General features: G+C 37.4%; 1 protein-coding gene across 2 annotated transcripts in view; it reads right to left on the reverse strand.

The window, feature by feature from the left end:
• Positions 1-291: 291 nt before the first annotated feature.
• SAMD5 (sterile alpha motif domain containing 5) overlaps positions 292-14,525 on the reverse strand; it is a 55,089-nt gene continuing 40,855 nt past the window's right edge. Inside the window, exons 2-4 of one of the 2 annotated variants that reach the window (XR_002123574.1) lie at positions 5,744-5,872; positions 4,896-5,125; positions 292-420 (exon numbers count right to left, since the gene is read on the reverse strand). Coding sequence is in view for 1 of the 2 variants with exons in the window: in XM_019638933.1 (XP_019494478.1) it covers positions 5,063-5,125 (63 nt within the window). In the remaining variant the exon portion in view is untranslated. Of the gene's footprint in view, positions 421-914; positions 5,126-5,743; positions 5,873-14,525 lie in introns of those variants that run through there. The other variant, XM_019638933.1, reaches the window with a different exon arrangement.

Here is a 14,525-nt window from a genome sequence, read left to right on the forward strand (position 1 = left end):
GGGGTGGAGGGAAAAGGGAGAAAGCCACAATATAAACATATGTAAAAATCACACAAAAGCCTTCAAGTACACGTCATAATGATTCATTTGAATTTTGCATGCAGTGTGGGAAGCTTTGCTTTCTCCTTTTTTTCCGAGTAAAAACTCTGATTTCCCATGCTAACCATAATGCTACAGTACTGTAAACATTTACATATTGTCAATTTAAACAATGCACATGCTCTATCCCATTCACTGAAAAGTAAACAATTACAAAAGAGGCCAAGGCGGGACCACTGTGAAAGCCATAACATTTATTGAAGAACGGACATATGTTTGCAAATCACAGCGCTGCTAGGGCAAACATCCCATGGTTCATAATGCTGTTCCAATTAGACTTTTCATAGTGCCTTCTCATACAGTCTCTTTGTAAAACAATAACTAAAAGGAAAGAAAAGGTGTCAATTGCAATTACATTGACAAAACCAAACAACAGCTTTCACTTAGAATGACTCTGTGCTTGGCTACATGGAAGTACATGTGCTGGCTTTTCAGGCCCAAGCTCACATTTCTGTATGGGCAGAACTTTTCAATGAATAATGGCTTTGCTAATCCAGATAGTATCTCAGAATATTGTCAAGCTTGGGGAATAGGGTGACAACTGCAATGAACAACAGAATTTCTAACATTTGCCCCAATCACTACACCACCTTGCCCTTAACCCATGCATTACAGTGCTTCATTTTTAGAATTGTAAGGGAAAATTCATCTGACAAAGGGCATGATACAGAATACATCTGGATAACATCTTTATCATATTTAATGTTTAAAAGTTGACTTCTTTTATTCCAGTGGAAGAAATTTTGGCCAAATTGTCGAAAAAAAACCGAAAAAAACTAACAGCTCTTAACCTCCATCTTCCTTAAAAAGTTATCTTTTTTTTTTTTTTAAGTCAGTCAAGAACGGGTGTGGGGGGAGACAATGTTATAAAAAGTTATCTTTTAACAACAATAAAAAATAAAGCTTCATTTCCAGGAATTTAAACAATTGAAAAGAACATAACTATTTTGATAAGTAAAAAAAAAGTTATGTTGTTCATTTTTCTGAACTACCATTCTTTTTTTTTCTTTTGCCTTTTATGAAAATATCTAAAATAGTGATCTCAAATAGAAAGTTATTTGATCTTATCTCCTTAGAGATTAATAATATAAAGCCAAAGAGGATTTTCTAATCAAAGAATTAGACAGTGTAAAACATCTGATGTAGGAAGATCTAATTGATGACCATTGAGGCTGCTGTAACAGCAAAATTAGAAAATTCTAAAAGAGAAAAAAAGCCTAGATGATTTGCTTTGCTCTGTACAACTTATTTTGTTTAATTTAATACAGCATCTATTACGGCTTTATTCTAAGCAGGGTTGTCAGCTGGTCTCTTCTAAGGGTTCCTTATTACTTGGTCCTTGATGTGAAAGGAACACTAGCAACTTAAGGTCAGGCTTCTGCTAATCCTTGTATATGTGTTTGGATATTCTATTCTATTCTTTATTCCTTATTTAAGGAAATTCAGAACTCTTCCACCTGCTTGAACATGATATTTTGACACTTAATATTACATTTAAAAGTTATATAAACCAAATATTTTGTCCAAGAATTTAATTTTCTTTGACTTCTCTTTCTGTTATTCCTCAAGGGACAGGCAAGGGGCCTGTTCGCAGTACTCAGACCCTTCACAGAGAACCATCACAGTTTCCTGGTAGTTGGTTCCCAGTCACTGGTCCCTCTGGCTTCTCTTCACATAGAAGACATTGCTGATTCACCATCATCTGCTTTGTATTTTGGCTGGATTTTACCCCAGAAGCAGCTATGGTGGAATGCCCCTTTGTACTCCTAATTTGTAAACCAAGTCATAAAATCAGAGAAAAATGCCCATATGCCACTCGTGAATTTGCACACCAAATTGATGAAACTAAAGCTATTATAAAATGAGCAATGTTAGAGAAACACCTACATATGTGTCTGCATGACTATTTGAAAAGTGTTCGCCTTACAAATTTGCTAATTATTTTTAAAAATCGTTTTCATTCAATCAATAAACATTTCCTGAACTCCTACCGTGAGTGGCCACTGCAACTTTTTTTTAATCTTTTCTAAAAGAAAGCAAAAGGGGCTTATTCATTGGGTTTCAGGCAGCAATAAGAACATACCAGTTTATGCTTGCGTTTTCTCGTCCGTTTTAAAATAATCTCTTTCATATGACAGGAAATAAAGAAGGTAACTGACAGTAAAGAAGGGAAGGGAGAGAGGCACTCATCACCTACTATGTGCCAAGCTCTGGGCCTGTGTGGGTATAGGTTACAGAACTCTTAAGCCTCTTAAGAACTATAGGAGGTATCTATTTTTCCCATCTTATGGACAAGGATAAAAGCTTTGATGAATTTAATAATTGTTAAAGATCATTCCCATGCTACACTATAGCTTATATTCTTAACAGATTCACCACAGGAAAAGTCTATCAACATGACTCTAGCATTTGAACTAAGATCTGAGGACCTCCAAAGTAAAAACTCAATGCTTATTGTGTTTGTTGTTGATTTCACAACACTAAAACACGTATTCTATGTTGCTGTAACGTCCTTTGTGATTATTCATTTCTATGCCAAGAAATACTGTGAATGACATCTTTCTTTTCTCAACCACCCCCTCCCTCCAAATTTTGTTTTAAAATGAACTGAACAAAATTTTGCTACAATCCTCCAAATTCCTCAATATTACAAAATAGAAGTCTGTAATTAATATCTCTTGAGGTTCTGGAAAATATAAACCTAGATAATCCTCTAGTTTTGAAATGGTATTTATTCCTCAGCTACTTCCTTTACTTTAAAAAAAAATTAAGGATATCATGAATGTTAGATAAAACAAACAAACAAACAAAACACAGTGACCAAACTACTCTTCTTAAGAGTAATTATCTTCAGATACAATTCATGGTAAGACTACTTTATTTTTCTTATATTCCAACTCTTACCTTATCTTGTTTTAATGCAAAGGAATTAATGGGCTTCCTTTAATACTTCTCTGCTTATTTTAAAGTTTTCTTCCTCTAGTTTTAAGTAAGAACTCTTTAAAATCCATCAGCTATTTCACCATTCTAGATTGTGACTTCTAATTTAGGTAGAGGATTGTTAGTTTCGAATTCCAATAGCAGATACATAGAGAAGATTTAAATTTGGCAAGATAATTGAAGTCGGACATTACACAAATGGAAAATAAAACCTGAAATGACCAAAGAGTCCCCTTCTTGGTTGTAGTAGATTGCATCATAATGCCCATGGTGAAAATAATAGATTTTTCAGTAATTGGGTCCTTTCTAGCAACAGTTCAACAAATGCATGTAAATGTACATCTGTGAAATAAATCTGCCACAGATGCTGCACCTGGAAATGAGGTCTCTAACAGGAAGCCATTTATTATCATAATAAATTATGTCTGTAATCTACACAGACCTGCCCCCATGCACTCCTTAAAAAAAAATCTAGCATGAAAATTTTAAAGACTCTATTTCACCTGCAAAAAAAAAAAACACAAGAAGAAGAGGGGTTGATTGGAGTATAATCCTTAAGAAACCACCAGCTATCCTAGTTTAAAGAACAACTTGTACATGCTTTGAGAGCTTAATTTCCTTGCATTTGTATTTAAGAGTCAGGTTGATTTTACCCAGTGTCTACATTAATCTCTAGAAGTAGCTAAACCATGTAAACCTTAGATTTTTAAAACAGTATTGTGATAAAATCGCCCCTGGAGACCTTAACTAACTACCTACCCATTTCTAGGGACCAGTATACACCAGGAAGAAATTAATGTAAATTTCTTTCCCTTAGACAGTTTCTAACGCTTGAGCATCACAAAGCGATGTAAACTCACATCTCTTATGTACTTTTAAGTAGGGCAGGGAGACTCGGCAGTACGATATTGCCCAGCTATTCTCAGGAGCTGCCTGACCCAAGAGCTTGGGGCATATCTTCTTTGATAATCTCCTTTCAATGAAATTTTTGGTCCTATCAACATGGATGCATTTTCTATGCAGAAAATACAACTGCCAATATCCAAAGGGAAGACCAATAGGAAGTAGAAAAACTCCAGCGTTGTCTTAATTTCCTTCTCCCATCTCATGCCACTTTTCTTTTAAGCTGTGGTTAGTTATACAGGGTTCTCAGTGCCCACTGCCACAGACCACATCCTTGCCCCCATAGGTCCAAGGTCAGAAACCTGGGGAGTGAGGTGGGATCAGGCACCGCACTGGCCACCGCAGTGTCCAAGGAGGGAAGAAAGCTAGCTACCAAGTATAGAGCTGGGTCTTGCTCAGTGCATGGCAGAGCAAGTCGCTCTTGCTGGTCCAAATGCTAAACTTCAGCCAGATTAAATTTAAAAAGAAAAGTTAAGAAAAATTTTCTTCTCTTGGTTATGTTCCCTAATTTGTCAGCTTTATAATTGTACCTATATATGAAATAACTATATAAAGCACCTTAAAATAAGAATTCCCTCACCAAACTAGTCTATACAGAATTATGTAAAATATGTCTACCTATGAAAACATGGTCCTATATAAAGAGAAAAAAAGGATGTTGAAATAAAAAAACTTAAAGTTACTATTCTCAAGTAAAAGGCTAATTTGAAAATGATGCAATCACTGCTAATGCCAGAAATCTGCTTTTTGTCTGGTATTACACTTAAAATGAGTTTTACCCAAAGGCCCTAGCCAACCTCATTTATTTTCATCAAGAACTCATAGGATGGAGGGGAGAATTTCAAAATATGCATCAAACTTTATCTCACAATGGAGTGACTTAAAAATGAACTCAGTACTTTTTTATGTGTGATGTTTCACTGCCTCGTTGCTAGCTCTTATAAGTTAATTACCCAGTTTACTAAGGTGATTACTCCAGAGTTTTTCCAAGCAAAAAGTTAAGCTGATGAGTATTTCCAGGGTCATCATCCATTTCCCTTTTTGAAAGAAGGTTCTAAATATGCCCTTTTCCAGTCTTCAGGCACCTCATCAGTCCTCCACGAGTTCTCAAAAATGATATCTAGCGGTTCTGTGATGACTTCGGCCAATTCATTAAGTACTCTAGGATGCCAGCCATTGGGACCTGTGGATTTGAACATATCGGGGTTATTGAAGTTCTCCTTTACCCATTCTTCCCCTAGACCAGCATGGATTCCTTCTGCTCCTGTTTATAAGTGATACTTGTCCCTTTCTGGGCACCATGTGGACTTTTGAAAAACAGCTTTAAGTGCTGCTTTTTAGCTATCAATTTTCTCTTTGCATCTATTAAATAACAATGCATTTTATTCTTCTCAAGCCTGTTCTTCTCGTTTTGTTTTAAAGAGGTCAACCTCTCCTTTCCTTTATGTTTCTCGTAAGAAAGGAAAGTAACACAAAATTAAACAAATGTGTATCTTGTAAGTTTGCCTTCCTAAGTCACATCCTTCAGTACTAGAGCATCCTGAGTGATAGAGGAACAGTTAACACACTGTGAGGCATTCTAAAGGCTGCCTAGCTCATGCTCAGAGGATGCATATCTATTCAACTTGTCCCTACAAGTGCTCATTCAAAGTGCACCTTTCAAAATAAAACCGATGCGCAATCATCTTTCATTATAATCATTTGTATGCAGAAACAGTAACTTTTTCACATAGGCATTTGAAAAGGTTGGTTGTACAAGAGCTGGAAAGAGATTAATATGGATTTCTTACAAAGCACCCACCTAGCAGAATTTATTTGTTGCTGGGTGGTCATCTGTGCCAATGTGGATTGATATTACACTAATTATCTCCAAGCTCTGATGGGTGTTGACAGTTTTAACCCCTTCATTGTCACAATGATTCCTCTGAAACTGAAAGAGCAACAGATTACAGTTTCCTGCCCATCTGTCATGGCAATACCCTGTGCCCAGACTCCTTTGACAGATCTGGAATGGACAAAGGAGAGGACGAAAGAAGAGCACAAAGAAAGACAGGACACTTGAGTCTTTCTCAAGATTTCCGATATGACAGGCAAATGGAGCTGCTGGGAGTCAACTGTTTACTTGTTAGGTTTGTGTTTCTAACTGGAAAAGGTTGAATCAATTTTGCTTTCTTTTATTTTGTTTTTCTAGTCTCTCCTACCTCACCCCTAAGCTTGTATATCTCCTCCCAAAAAATTCATACTGTAGCCACTGTTAAAAAGACTCTTTTGAAAAATAATGCTACACATTTCTCTAGGGTATAACAATTTGTTTTAGCACATGCCAGTTTCATCCCTGCTCAAATAGCCACCTGCTGATGGCAATATGTTAACTAATATGTCATTATTAATTAGTCTGGGTAACATCCTGCTATTGCATCTACATTGAAAGAAAGTATTCCTATCCATGCTGAGAAGTACCTTTCTCCCGAGAATAAAGCTATTTTCAGGCCTTTTCTTTTTCTTAACAGTAAGTAATAATTGCTATTAATTAATATATTCAAATAGTCTCTCAGATAAACTATATCCAAGCTAATGTCTCTATTAAAATCCCTTCTGTTACAAACTGTGAGAAAGTAATGTTGAATCTATCTTGGCTAAACTAAGTTTTTTGGGAGGGAGTAAGGGGACGTTCACCTTAATATAAAGAAAGCAAAACTGTTCAGTTTTTAACACTCTAATAAGTGAATAAATGAAAAGACATTTCCCCCCCCCAAAAAAAATTCTAGTTACTCTATAATGCAAGGTAACTCATTCTTAATATCAGAAAACAAAACAAAACAGAAAAAGCCTCAGGTTACAGCATGAAGGGTTACTAAAACCTAGGAAAATGATAGCTAGGGAAAAGACAGGGTCACCAAAGGAGGAGGTAGCATCTCGAGGACATTGTTATTAAAACAAGAGATGCTAAGATGTCACCGTGTCAGATATAGCTCTGCCTAAGGCTAGGAAGGTGGCCTCACCTACCCCTAAAGGTCATTTTATTCTAGGAACCTATAACAATAAAGACGATACCTCGGGACAGGTTATCCTCTAGTAAAGCAAACACCCTCCATCCTGAACTCATCCGAAGATGAGGACCACGGGATCATTCACAAATCTAGCATCAAGCTCACAGCCTCTGAAACCTCTTGTGTCTTTGGTTCCACAAAAACGAATCACATTCATTAAACAAGCCCAGCCTTGCAAGTTGCTGTTATTCATTCTTTGGGGGAGAGGGTGGGAGGCAGACAAACAGGATTTCCGCAGTTGGGTCATGGAGAGTTTCAAGATGTGAGAGCAGGCGCAGAGAACAGTAATTAGCCCAGCACATGTTGCTTCATGATCCTAGGAACCATTGCTGATTTCCCTGCTCCATGCACACCTCCATGCTCTGGCAGCTGACATGCACTGTGACAGTCCCAATCCTGTGCCTCATAGACCCAGGGTCCACTCTTCAAGCGGAAGAGAAAGGAACACGTTTGTAAAATTGTGACCAGCTTTAAAAGATAACTGCTGAAAATAAGTCTTCTGAGCAAATTGGCATGGCCAGCCCGGCCTCATTTCACACAGCCCCTCCCCTCACCACACATTATCACATTTCATTTTCCCCTAAATTATCTGGCAGACTCCTGCAATGATAAAAAGCTCTTTCTTCACTCCACCAACAAAAATAATAACCTGCTTATATGTGTTTATAGTCTTCTTTGGGTACATCAATAGTACTACGTTGACTTAAAAATCATGAAAGGAATGGTCTCAAATCTGGTTCTTTCTCAAATTTCATGAAAGCCAACTTCTGGAACAACAAATAACAAGTTATAGTTTTGGTTCTATTAATGCTCGTGACATTTGCTATTTTTATAGATAGAATTTGTAAGAAACGGGTTTGTTTGTAATGATCCAAATGATTATCTTCCTATTGCTAGGAAAATGTTACTAAAAGGTTTATATCCTGTTGGTCTAAAGGCAGGTTGTTATAACCTGCCTTTGAGACCACTGTCAATAAGAGAATTCTTACCTTAGGTCACACAAACCTAATTCTTGGGCTAAACTGTGACTTTTATTTGTTCTAGGCTATTATGGAGGGAAGCCTCTCATATTTGGCAATTCTAATCTATGTTAGATTTACAATCTGAGAAACATGGAGGGGCAGGGAAAAAATTATTTAATGAATAAAGAAACTATTATCCTATGGCTAAAAATTAAGATTTATGAGATTACATTTTTTTTTCTCAGTTGATTATTCTGATTTTTAACTGATTTCAAGTCTGTTATTCTTTTTTAGCTTGTGATTCCACACCACCATCACCCCGCATTAATGAGGGCAATCAGAATTATATGCAGACTAACCCATTTAGAAGTTATTTCTCTATTGTGATATTATTCTAAGGCAGTAGCTCCACTGTAGAGATATAGCCAATTGATATAAATTCCCCACATTCGGTTGCTGAGATAAAAAAAAATGAAACTGGTGACTGTACATTAATAGTCCATTTCTTTACAATTGAGGGGTGACTTTCTCATGGGAAAAATTAATTAGGAATGATGGTATGACTGTTGTCTTCTCTACTCCTGGATGGCAAAGGGGGCACAAAGCTGAACCTTTGGGCAGTTAGTGACAGGACACAAGATTTTTTCACCTCATGACTTTCTGAAGCTAAGCTTACCAACATTCAGCCATGTCATACTGCCTATCATTATAGGACCAAGGAAGGCTGGGTATTTGCTTAGAGAGAGGGGGCTTAAATACAGCCTCATTTTAACTGTAAACTTCACGGGCAGGAACCACATTTTACACTTCTTTATATCTCCTTCAGGAACATTATATATAATGTCCCACGCTGCTACTGTTGGTTGATTGAATCGTTCACACTATAATTTTTACATATAATTTCTCAGTAAACTAAGATCCTATGGGGAAATTTTCGTCTCGGGAGTCAGACAGGAGTGTATCTCCCTTTGCGTATCTGTACAACAGAGAAAAAAATATCGATAGCTATTCACTAAACCTGTATGTATCTTAATAGTCATCTTTCAGTTCCTTGAAAGGCTCCTAAGGGTCTTCCTTTTTTTTTTCTTTTTTTTTACTTTAAACACAAATACCCAAATGCTATATACACTGTTGTATACAACTTTCGTTTCTTCATCCATGGTGTGTCCATTGATTAGTGTTGATTTACTACCTAGTTCCTGGAACAAACTAAGTGGGTTTTAATTGTACTGGTTCTCAATATCTCCTCGGCCCCCATGGTTTTGTAACCTTCACTCAGGGCTTACCTGCATGTTCTCAGCAAATGCAATATATACTGGAGAGGCTGGAAATTTTCCTACCTGCTTATTATTCAGAAAATGCTCAGAAACAAATTCAGGGGTTAAAAGATAAAAGCGCCTTTGTTTATGCTCTCCTCAGGGCACTAACAGATTTTATAATTTTTCCAACTGAATAGCTATGTAAATCCCGATTTCCTAAAAGCATTTGGTTATACTCCTCACTGAATATTCTGAACGTGCTAAATTCCCACACAGGGGTTATGATCTGCAAGGGGTAACAAGCTCCTGGCGATGATGGTTCATAGGCCCAGGACCCCCTCACCGGCTAGAGTTCCAGCCTTGCTTGTCTCTACCAGGAAGAAATGATCAGGATTTAACTGTTGGGGATTCTGGGTTGTTCTTGCAATAATTTTATAATTAACAGCTTCTCGCAACATAAGGCTGGGGCTAAGTCACTACACTTTCAAGAAGCTTCAAGTACAGTTAAGGAGGCAAAATGGCAGCTAAAGGAGGCAGTGCCTTCAAGAACAAAGCGGGGAGGGGATTTGGGCAAGTTTATAAGCTGAATGGAAGGGGACATACTAAATGCAAGAAACCAAGGGGATCATAATGGACCACAATTACTACGTGGGCCAAGAGTAGATAACCAGGGCAGGTATTCGTCTTAGAGGGGAGAGGGGTAATTCCTCCTCAGAAAGAAAGAGAGGGAAAGAAGAACAGATGGACAACAATACCCACACATTTTGAAGTGAATTAGAGTGACGGAGGGAGCTCATGCCCAGTGGACTTCTGGTTCTCGGTAATGACCAAGCCAAGACGATTTGAAGAAGTGGGGTGTGAGAGGCACAGGTAAAGGAGTATGGGGGGAGTCTGAAATAGCCACCAGGGAAACTGTGACACAAAGTCAGTTTGACAACAGCAGGAGGACAGATTAGGCTGGATTGGACTGTGTGGAATTATAACGATATGGGCGTTTAGAGTTTCTCTGTGTTATACTCAAAGGTCTCCAAATACCACCCAAAATAGTAATCACGTTATAGGCCTATAAATGTATGACACAAGTCCAGGGGAGAGGTCATGATAAATGCTAGAGTATGCTGAACACCAGGAAGCTATCCTCCAGTGCAGCTCTTTAAGACATTTTTGGTAGGTTTTTTGAAGTCACAGTCTTGTTGAACACTACCTTGGTCTGTTCAGGCCGCCATAACAGAATACCACACACTGGGTGAATTATAAACAATAGAAATTTATTTCTCACACTTCTGGAGGCTGGGAAGTCTAAGATCAAAGCACCTACAGATTCAGTGTTTGGTGAGGACACTTTCCTGGTTCATAGACACCATCTTCCCATGTAATCTCACATGGAAGAGGGCAATGGAGCTCTCTGAAGCCCTGTAAGGGCAGTCACTCCATTCATAAGCGTTCCATCCTCATGACCTAACCATCTCCCAAAGACCCTTCCTCCAGATACCATCACACTGAGGATTAGGCTTCAACATATGAATTAGGGGAGCAAACAAACATTCAGTCTATAGAAATGTCTGTCTCTAACAAGGCTCACTGGCTGCTCACTGAAGGCTTGTCATCTCTCTGTCCCTCCCTGTCTCTCTCTCTCATCCACCTACTCATAGTTAAGTCATCCCTTGCTATTTACAAATGGTCCTGAAATCGCCATGAACACTAACTTCTATTACTTATCATTCATATAGATGCCATTGACAGTATATTTATAGTGCATACTATGATTATTATTACCTGCCTGCCCTGGCAACAGTAAACTACTAATATTTATTGAGTGACCTTCCTCTGAGCCTGGCACAGTGCTGAGAACATTGTCTATTTGCACATAATCTCATTACTTCTCACCTCAAGCCAACATGATGACTATCATGGACCCAGTTTTATAGATGAGGAATCTGAGCCTTTCCAGTGTAGATCACCTGGCAGGGTCAGGGTGCTAACCAGTGGCAGGGTGGTCCTGTGCAACAGCAAAGCCCGGCCTAGCAAAAGTATGCCTGCACTCCCAATCACTTCTGAGGGGGAACGTATTCTAGTTGAGTAGTGTTCCCCCAAATTAACATCTACCTGGACCCTCAGAATGTGAACTTGGAAATACGCCCTTTCTAGGTGGTTCAGGCTCTCCATATGAACCAGGTGAGCCCTAAATCCAGTCACTGGAGTCCTCATGAGAAGAGGGGAGGACAAAGAGAGACACACATAGAAATAGTGGTCATGTGAACACAGAGACAGAGAATGGAGTGATGGAGCCACAAGCCAAGGTGGGCCAGGAGCCACCAGGACTTGGAGTAGGCCAGGGAGAACTCTCTCCTAGAGCCTTTGGAATACGGCCCCGCCAAAACCTTGATTTCATACTTCCGGGCTCCTGAACTGTGAGAAAATAAAGTTCTTTTGTTTTAAGCTACTCATTTCATGGTACTTTATTATAGCAGCCCTGGAAAACGAATACAGAACCCTTTCAGAGAAATAATAATTTCTCAAATGCTCTCAGGAATATTTTTAATCACTTCATTGTTTTTCGCAGCACAACCACATATTATTTGGGGCAAAAGTTATTTTAGTTTTATTCAGAATATTAAATGTTGTGCATAATGTTTAGATACAGTATTATATTTAATGTCATTCATAATATGTAAGAAAAATTTTGACTACTTCCTATTAAATAAATGATGTGGTGTTTAAATTAATTACATAAGAAAATATGATTTATAAAAAATACATTAAAAACTATATACTGTTTATACATAGACTCCATGTATATTAAAATGCAGACTGATATTTAACTATTTGCGACACCATCAAAATAGAAAAATCAGCATTTGAAATTATTGTTTTTCTTTTATATAATGTCCACTGACTTATTATTTACTTAAATATTTATTATTTGTTTTAAATTGCAAGACAAGAGAGAAGGTTTCAGTGGCTATTTGCAAGCAATTCTCTATAAATAACCCACTATGCCTGTGGATATTTTTATTTCCAAAAAATTAGAATTGAACATAATTGCCAGTATTTTCCTGTTTTGATATCAGTTATTGAAAAATGAGTTTAATGTGCAATATAAGCATATTTGAGCTCTATGAGGGCTTCAATTTAAAGAGGAAAAGATTTAAATATTTTTTATTGAATTATTTAAAGATATACCATTGGTGCCAAATGTATACAAGTGGACACTTTGGTCAATGTTGCTCAAGCAGTAGTTCGCCGTAATCAGAAGTGTCTGGATGCTGATGGTAACCACTTTGAGCACCTCTTGTAATTGCAGAAGTCAAACGTGACTTATATTCATCTTTTGTTATCAGTATATATTGAGTATTAACATTTTAATAGTTTTTTCCTGTTTAAAATGTGTATACACTTTTTTGGCACCCTGTGTATAATAAACAGTCACAATTCCCAATCTGGACAACTTTCTTCCCCCCTCTGACAGCTCCAGCTGGAAAATACTGTACTATTCTATATTGGAAGGTCACAAACATTTGGTTCTAGGAGCCATTTGTATTTTTTTAAAACATTGAGGATTCCAAGGAGCTATTGTTTATACACAGGTTATGCCTATTAATATTTACCATATTTGAAATTATAACTGAGAAATGTTTAAAACATTTCATTCATTTAAAAATAAAAACAGTAAATATATCACATGTTAACATAAATAACATATTTTTATGAAAAATAAATATATCCCCCCAATATTAATAAGAAGCATGGCATTGTTCTGCTTTTTTGCATATTTCTTTAATTGACTGTCTACTGGAGTCTCACATCTTTCATGTTTGATCTGTGGCAATAATTTTTTTTAGTTTAAGTATATGAAGAAAATCTGTCCTTACAGAGATATGTCATTAGAAAACGGAAGAGTATTTTAGTGGCTTTTAAAGATAGAAAATTGTAGATATTCTTTTTGATACCATGCCAAAACTTGACAACAGAGTTTCTTAAAGGTCAGTTTCAATGGTCAGAAATCTTAAACCATATGCATGAACTTTTCATACGCTACTACATTAAAGTCGTTGGTCTGTCTTCTACTATTAATGAATCTCTTCTCATATGTGATTTGGTAACATCATGCATTGGTCATTTGGGAAATACTGGGTTCCTGAATCACGTGGATCTTCCAAATGTTAACATATATCATTATTCAATATTGAAAAAATAGCATTTGTTAATATGACCTATCTCATCAAAAAAGCCTTTGAGTATTGATAAAACTGTCAGTCTCACTGTGTCAGATACAAGTTTTCCAAAAATGTAATTTTTACTTGAATATTCAAATGTTATCATTAATAACAAATACTGTAAATTGTTTTTCTTGAAACATTAAGTCCACTTTATTCATCTTTGAGAAATTATCTGTGAAATACCCAAGTCTGAATAACCATGGCCTGTTCTTCAGTTGTTCCTTCAAGAAAATAATGTCCCATGAATAAAGCTGCTAGTTCAGCTAGCAACTCAAACAATATCAACCGGTTTGCAAGGAGACAAGGTTCACACACACTTCCATTTGCAACAGAAGTCTTATAAGTAGTTCCATTTTATCACACACACAGCATTAAAAAACAAAAATACATGTACTCAAAGGTAGGACTTCAATAAACTTATTAATCAACTACTGCTTCATCAAGGATATTTTAAGGAAAATAGTTGTTTTTTGGCATGTGTGCAGATAAAGAATACAATAGGCATTACTATGGTTTGGTGCCATTGCCTTGATTTTCCCAGTGCAAATATCTGCACAGTGAAAAGGGCAAATAATGTCATAGTATTGCTATGAAATAACTATTAACTCACAGACCCCCCTAAAAGGATCTCTGGGACAGCCCCCCCACACACACACACACACACTGTATACCACTTCTAGATTGAGAGTCCAGGTAGATATCACAAAATCAGCACCAGCAGCTCATCAGTCTGGACTATAAATTTGCCCTTTGAAATTCTAGGTCCTTCCTAACAATCACTCTGTATTTACCCTGCTGGCCCCCTTCTGGTTCTACTCCTTTGACCTAGAAAGTCTGGAGGCTTCCCACCATAAAGGCGAGTTGACTTTCCTCTCCTGTCTGGTGAGAGGGTTTGCAAAAGATAGCTGGGCTGATCAGGAAAAGCACTTCTCTACGGGACTCTGCTTGTCAGCCTTGACAGTAACAATAGCTTCTGAAACGACGCAGACAATTCTGAGCACAGCCAGCCTGCCACGTCAAAATAACCCTCGGTCTACTGGTGTCTAGTGCCAGCTTCCTGAACTGAAGTGTGGCCTCCATGGGCCCTTGGCC

This window comes from Hipposideros armiger, unplaced genomic scaffold, assembly GCF_001890085.2.
Source record: "Hipposideros armiger isolate ML-2016 unplaced genomic scaffold, ASM189008v1 scaffold_41, whole genome shotgun sequence".
NCBI classification, from domain to species: Eukaryota; Metazoa; Chordata; class Mammalia; order Chiroptera; family Hipposideridae; genus Hipposideros; species Hipposideros armiger.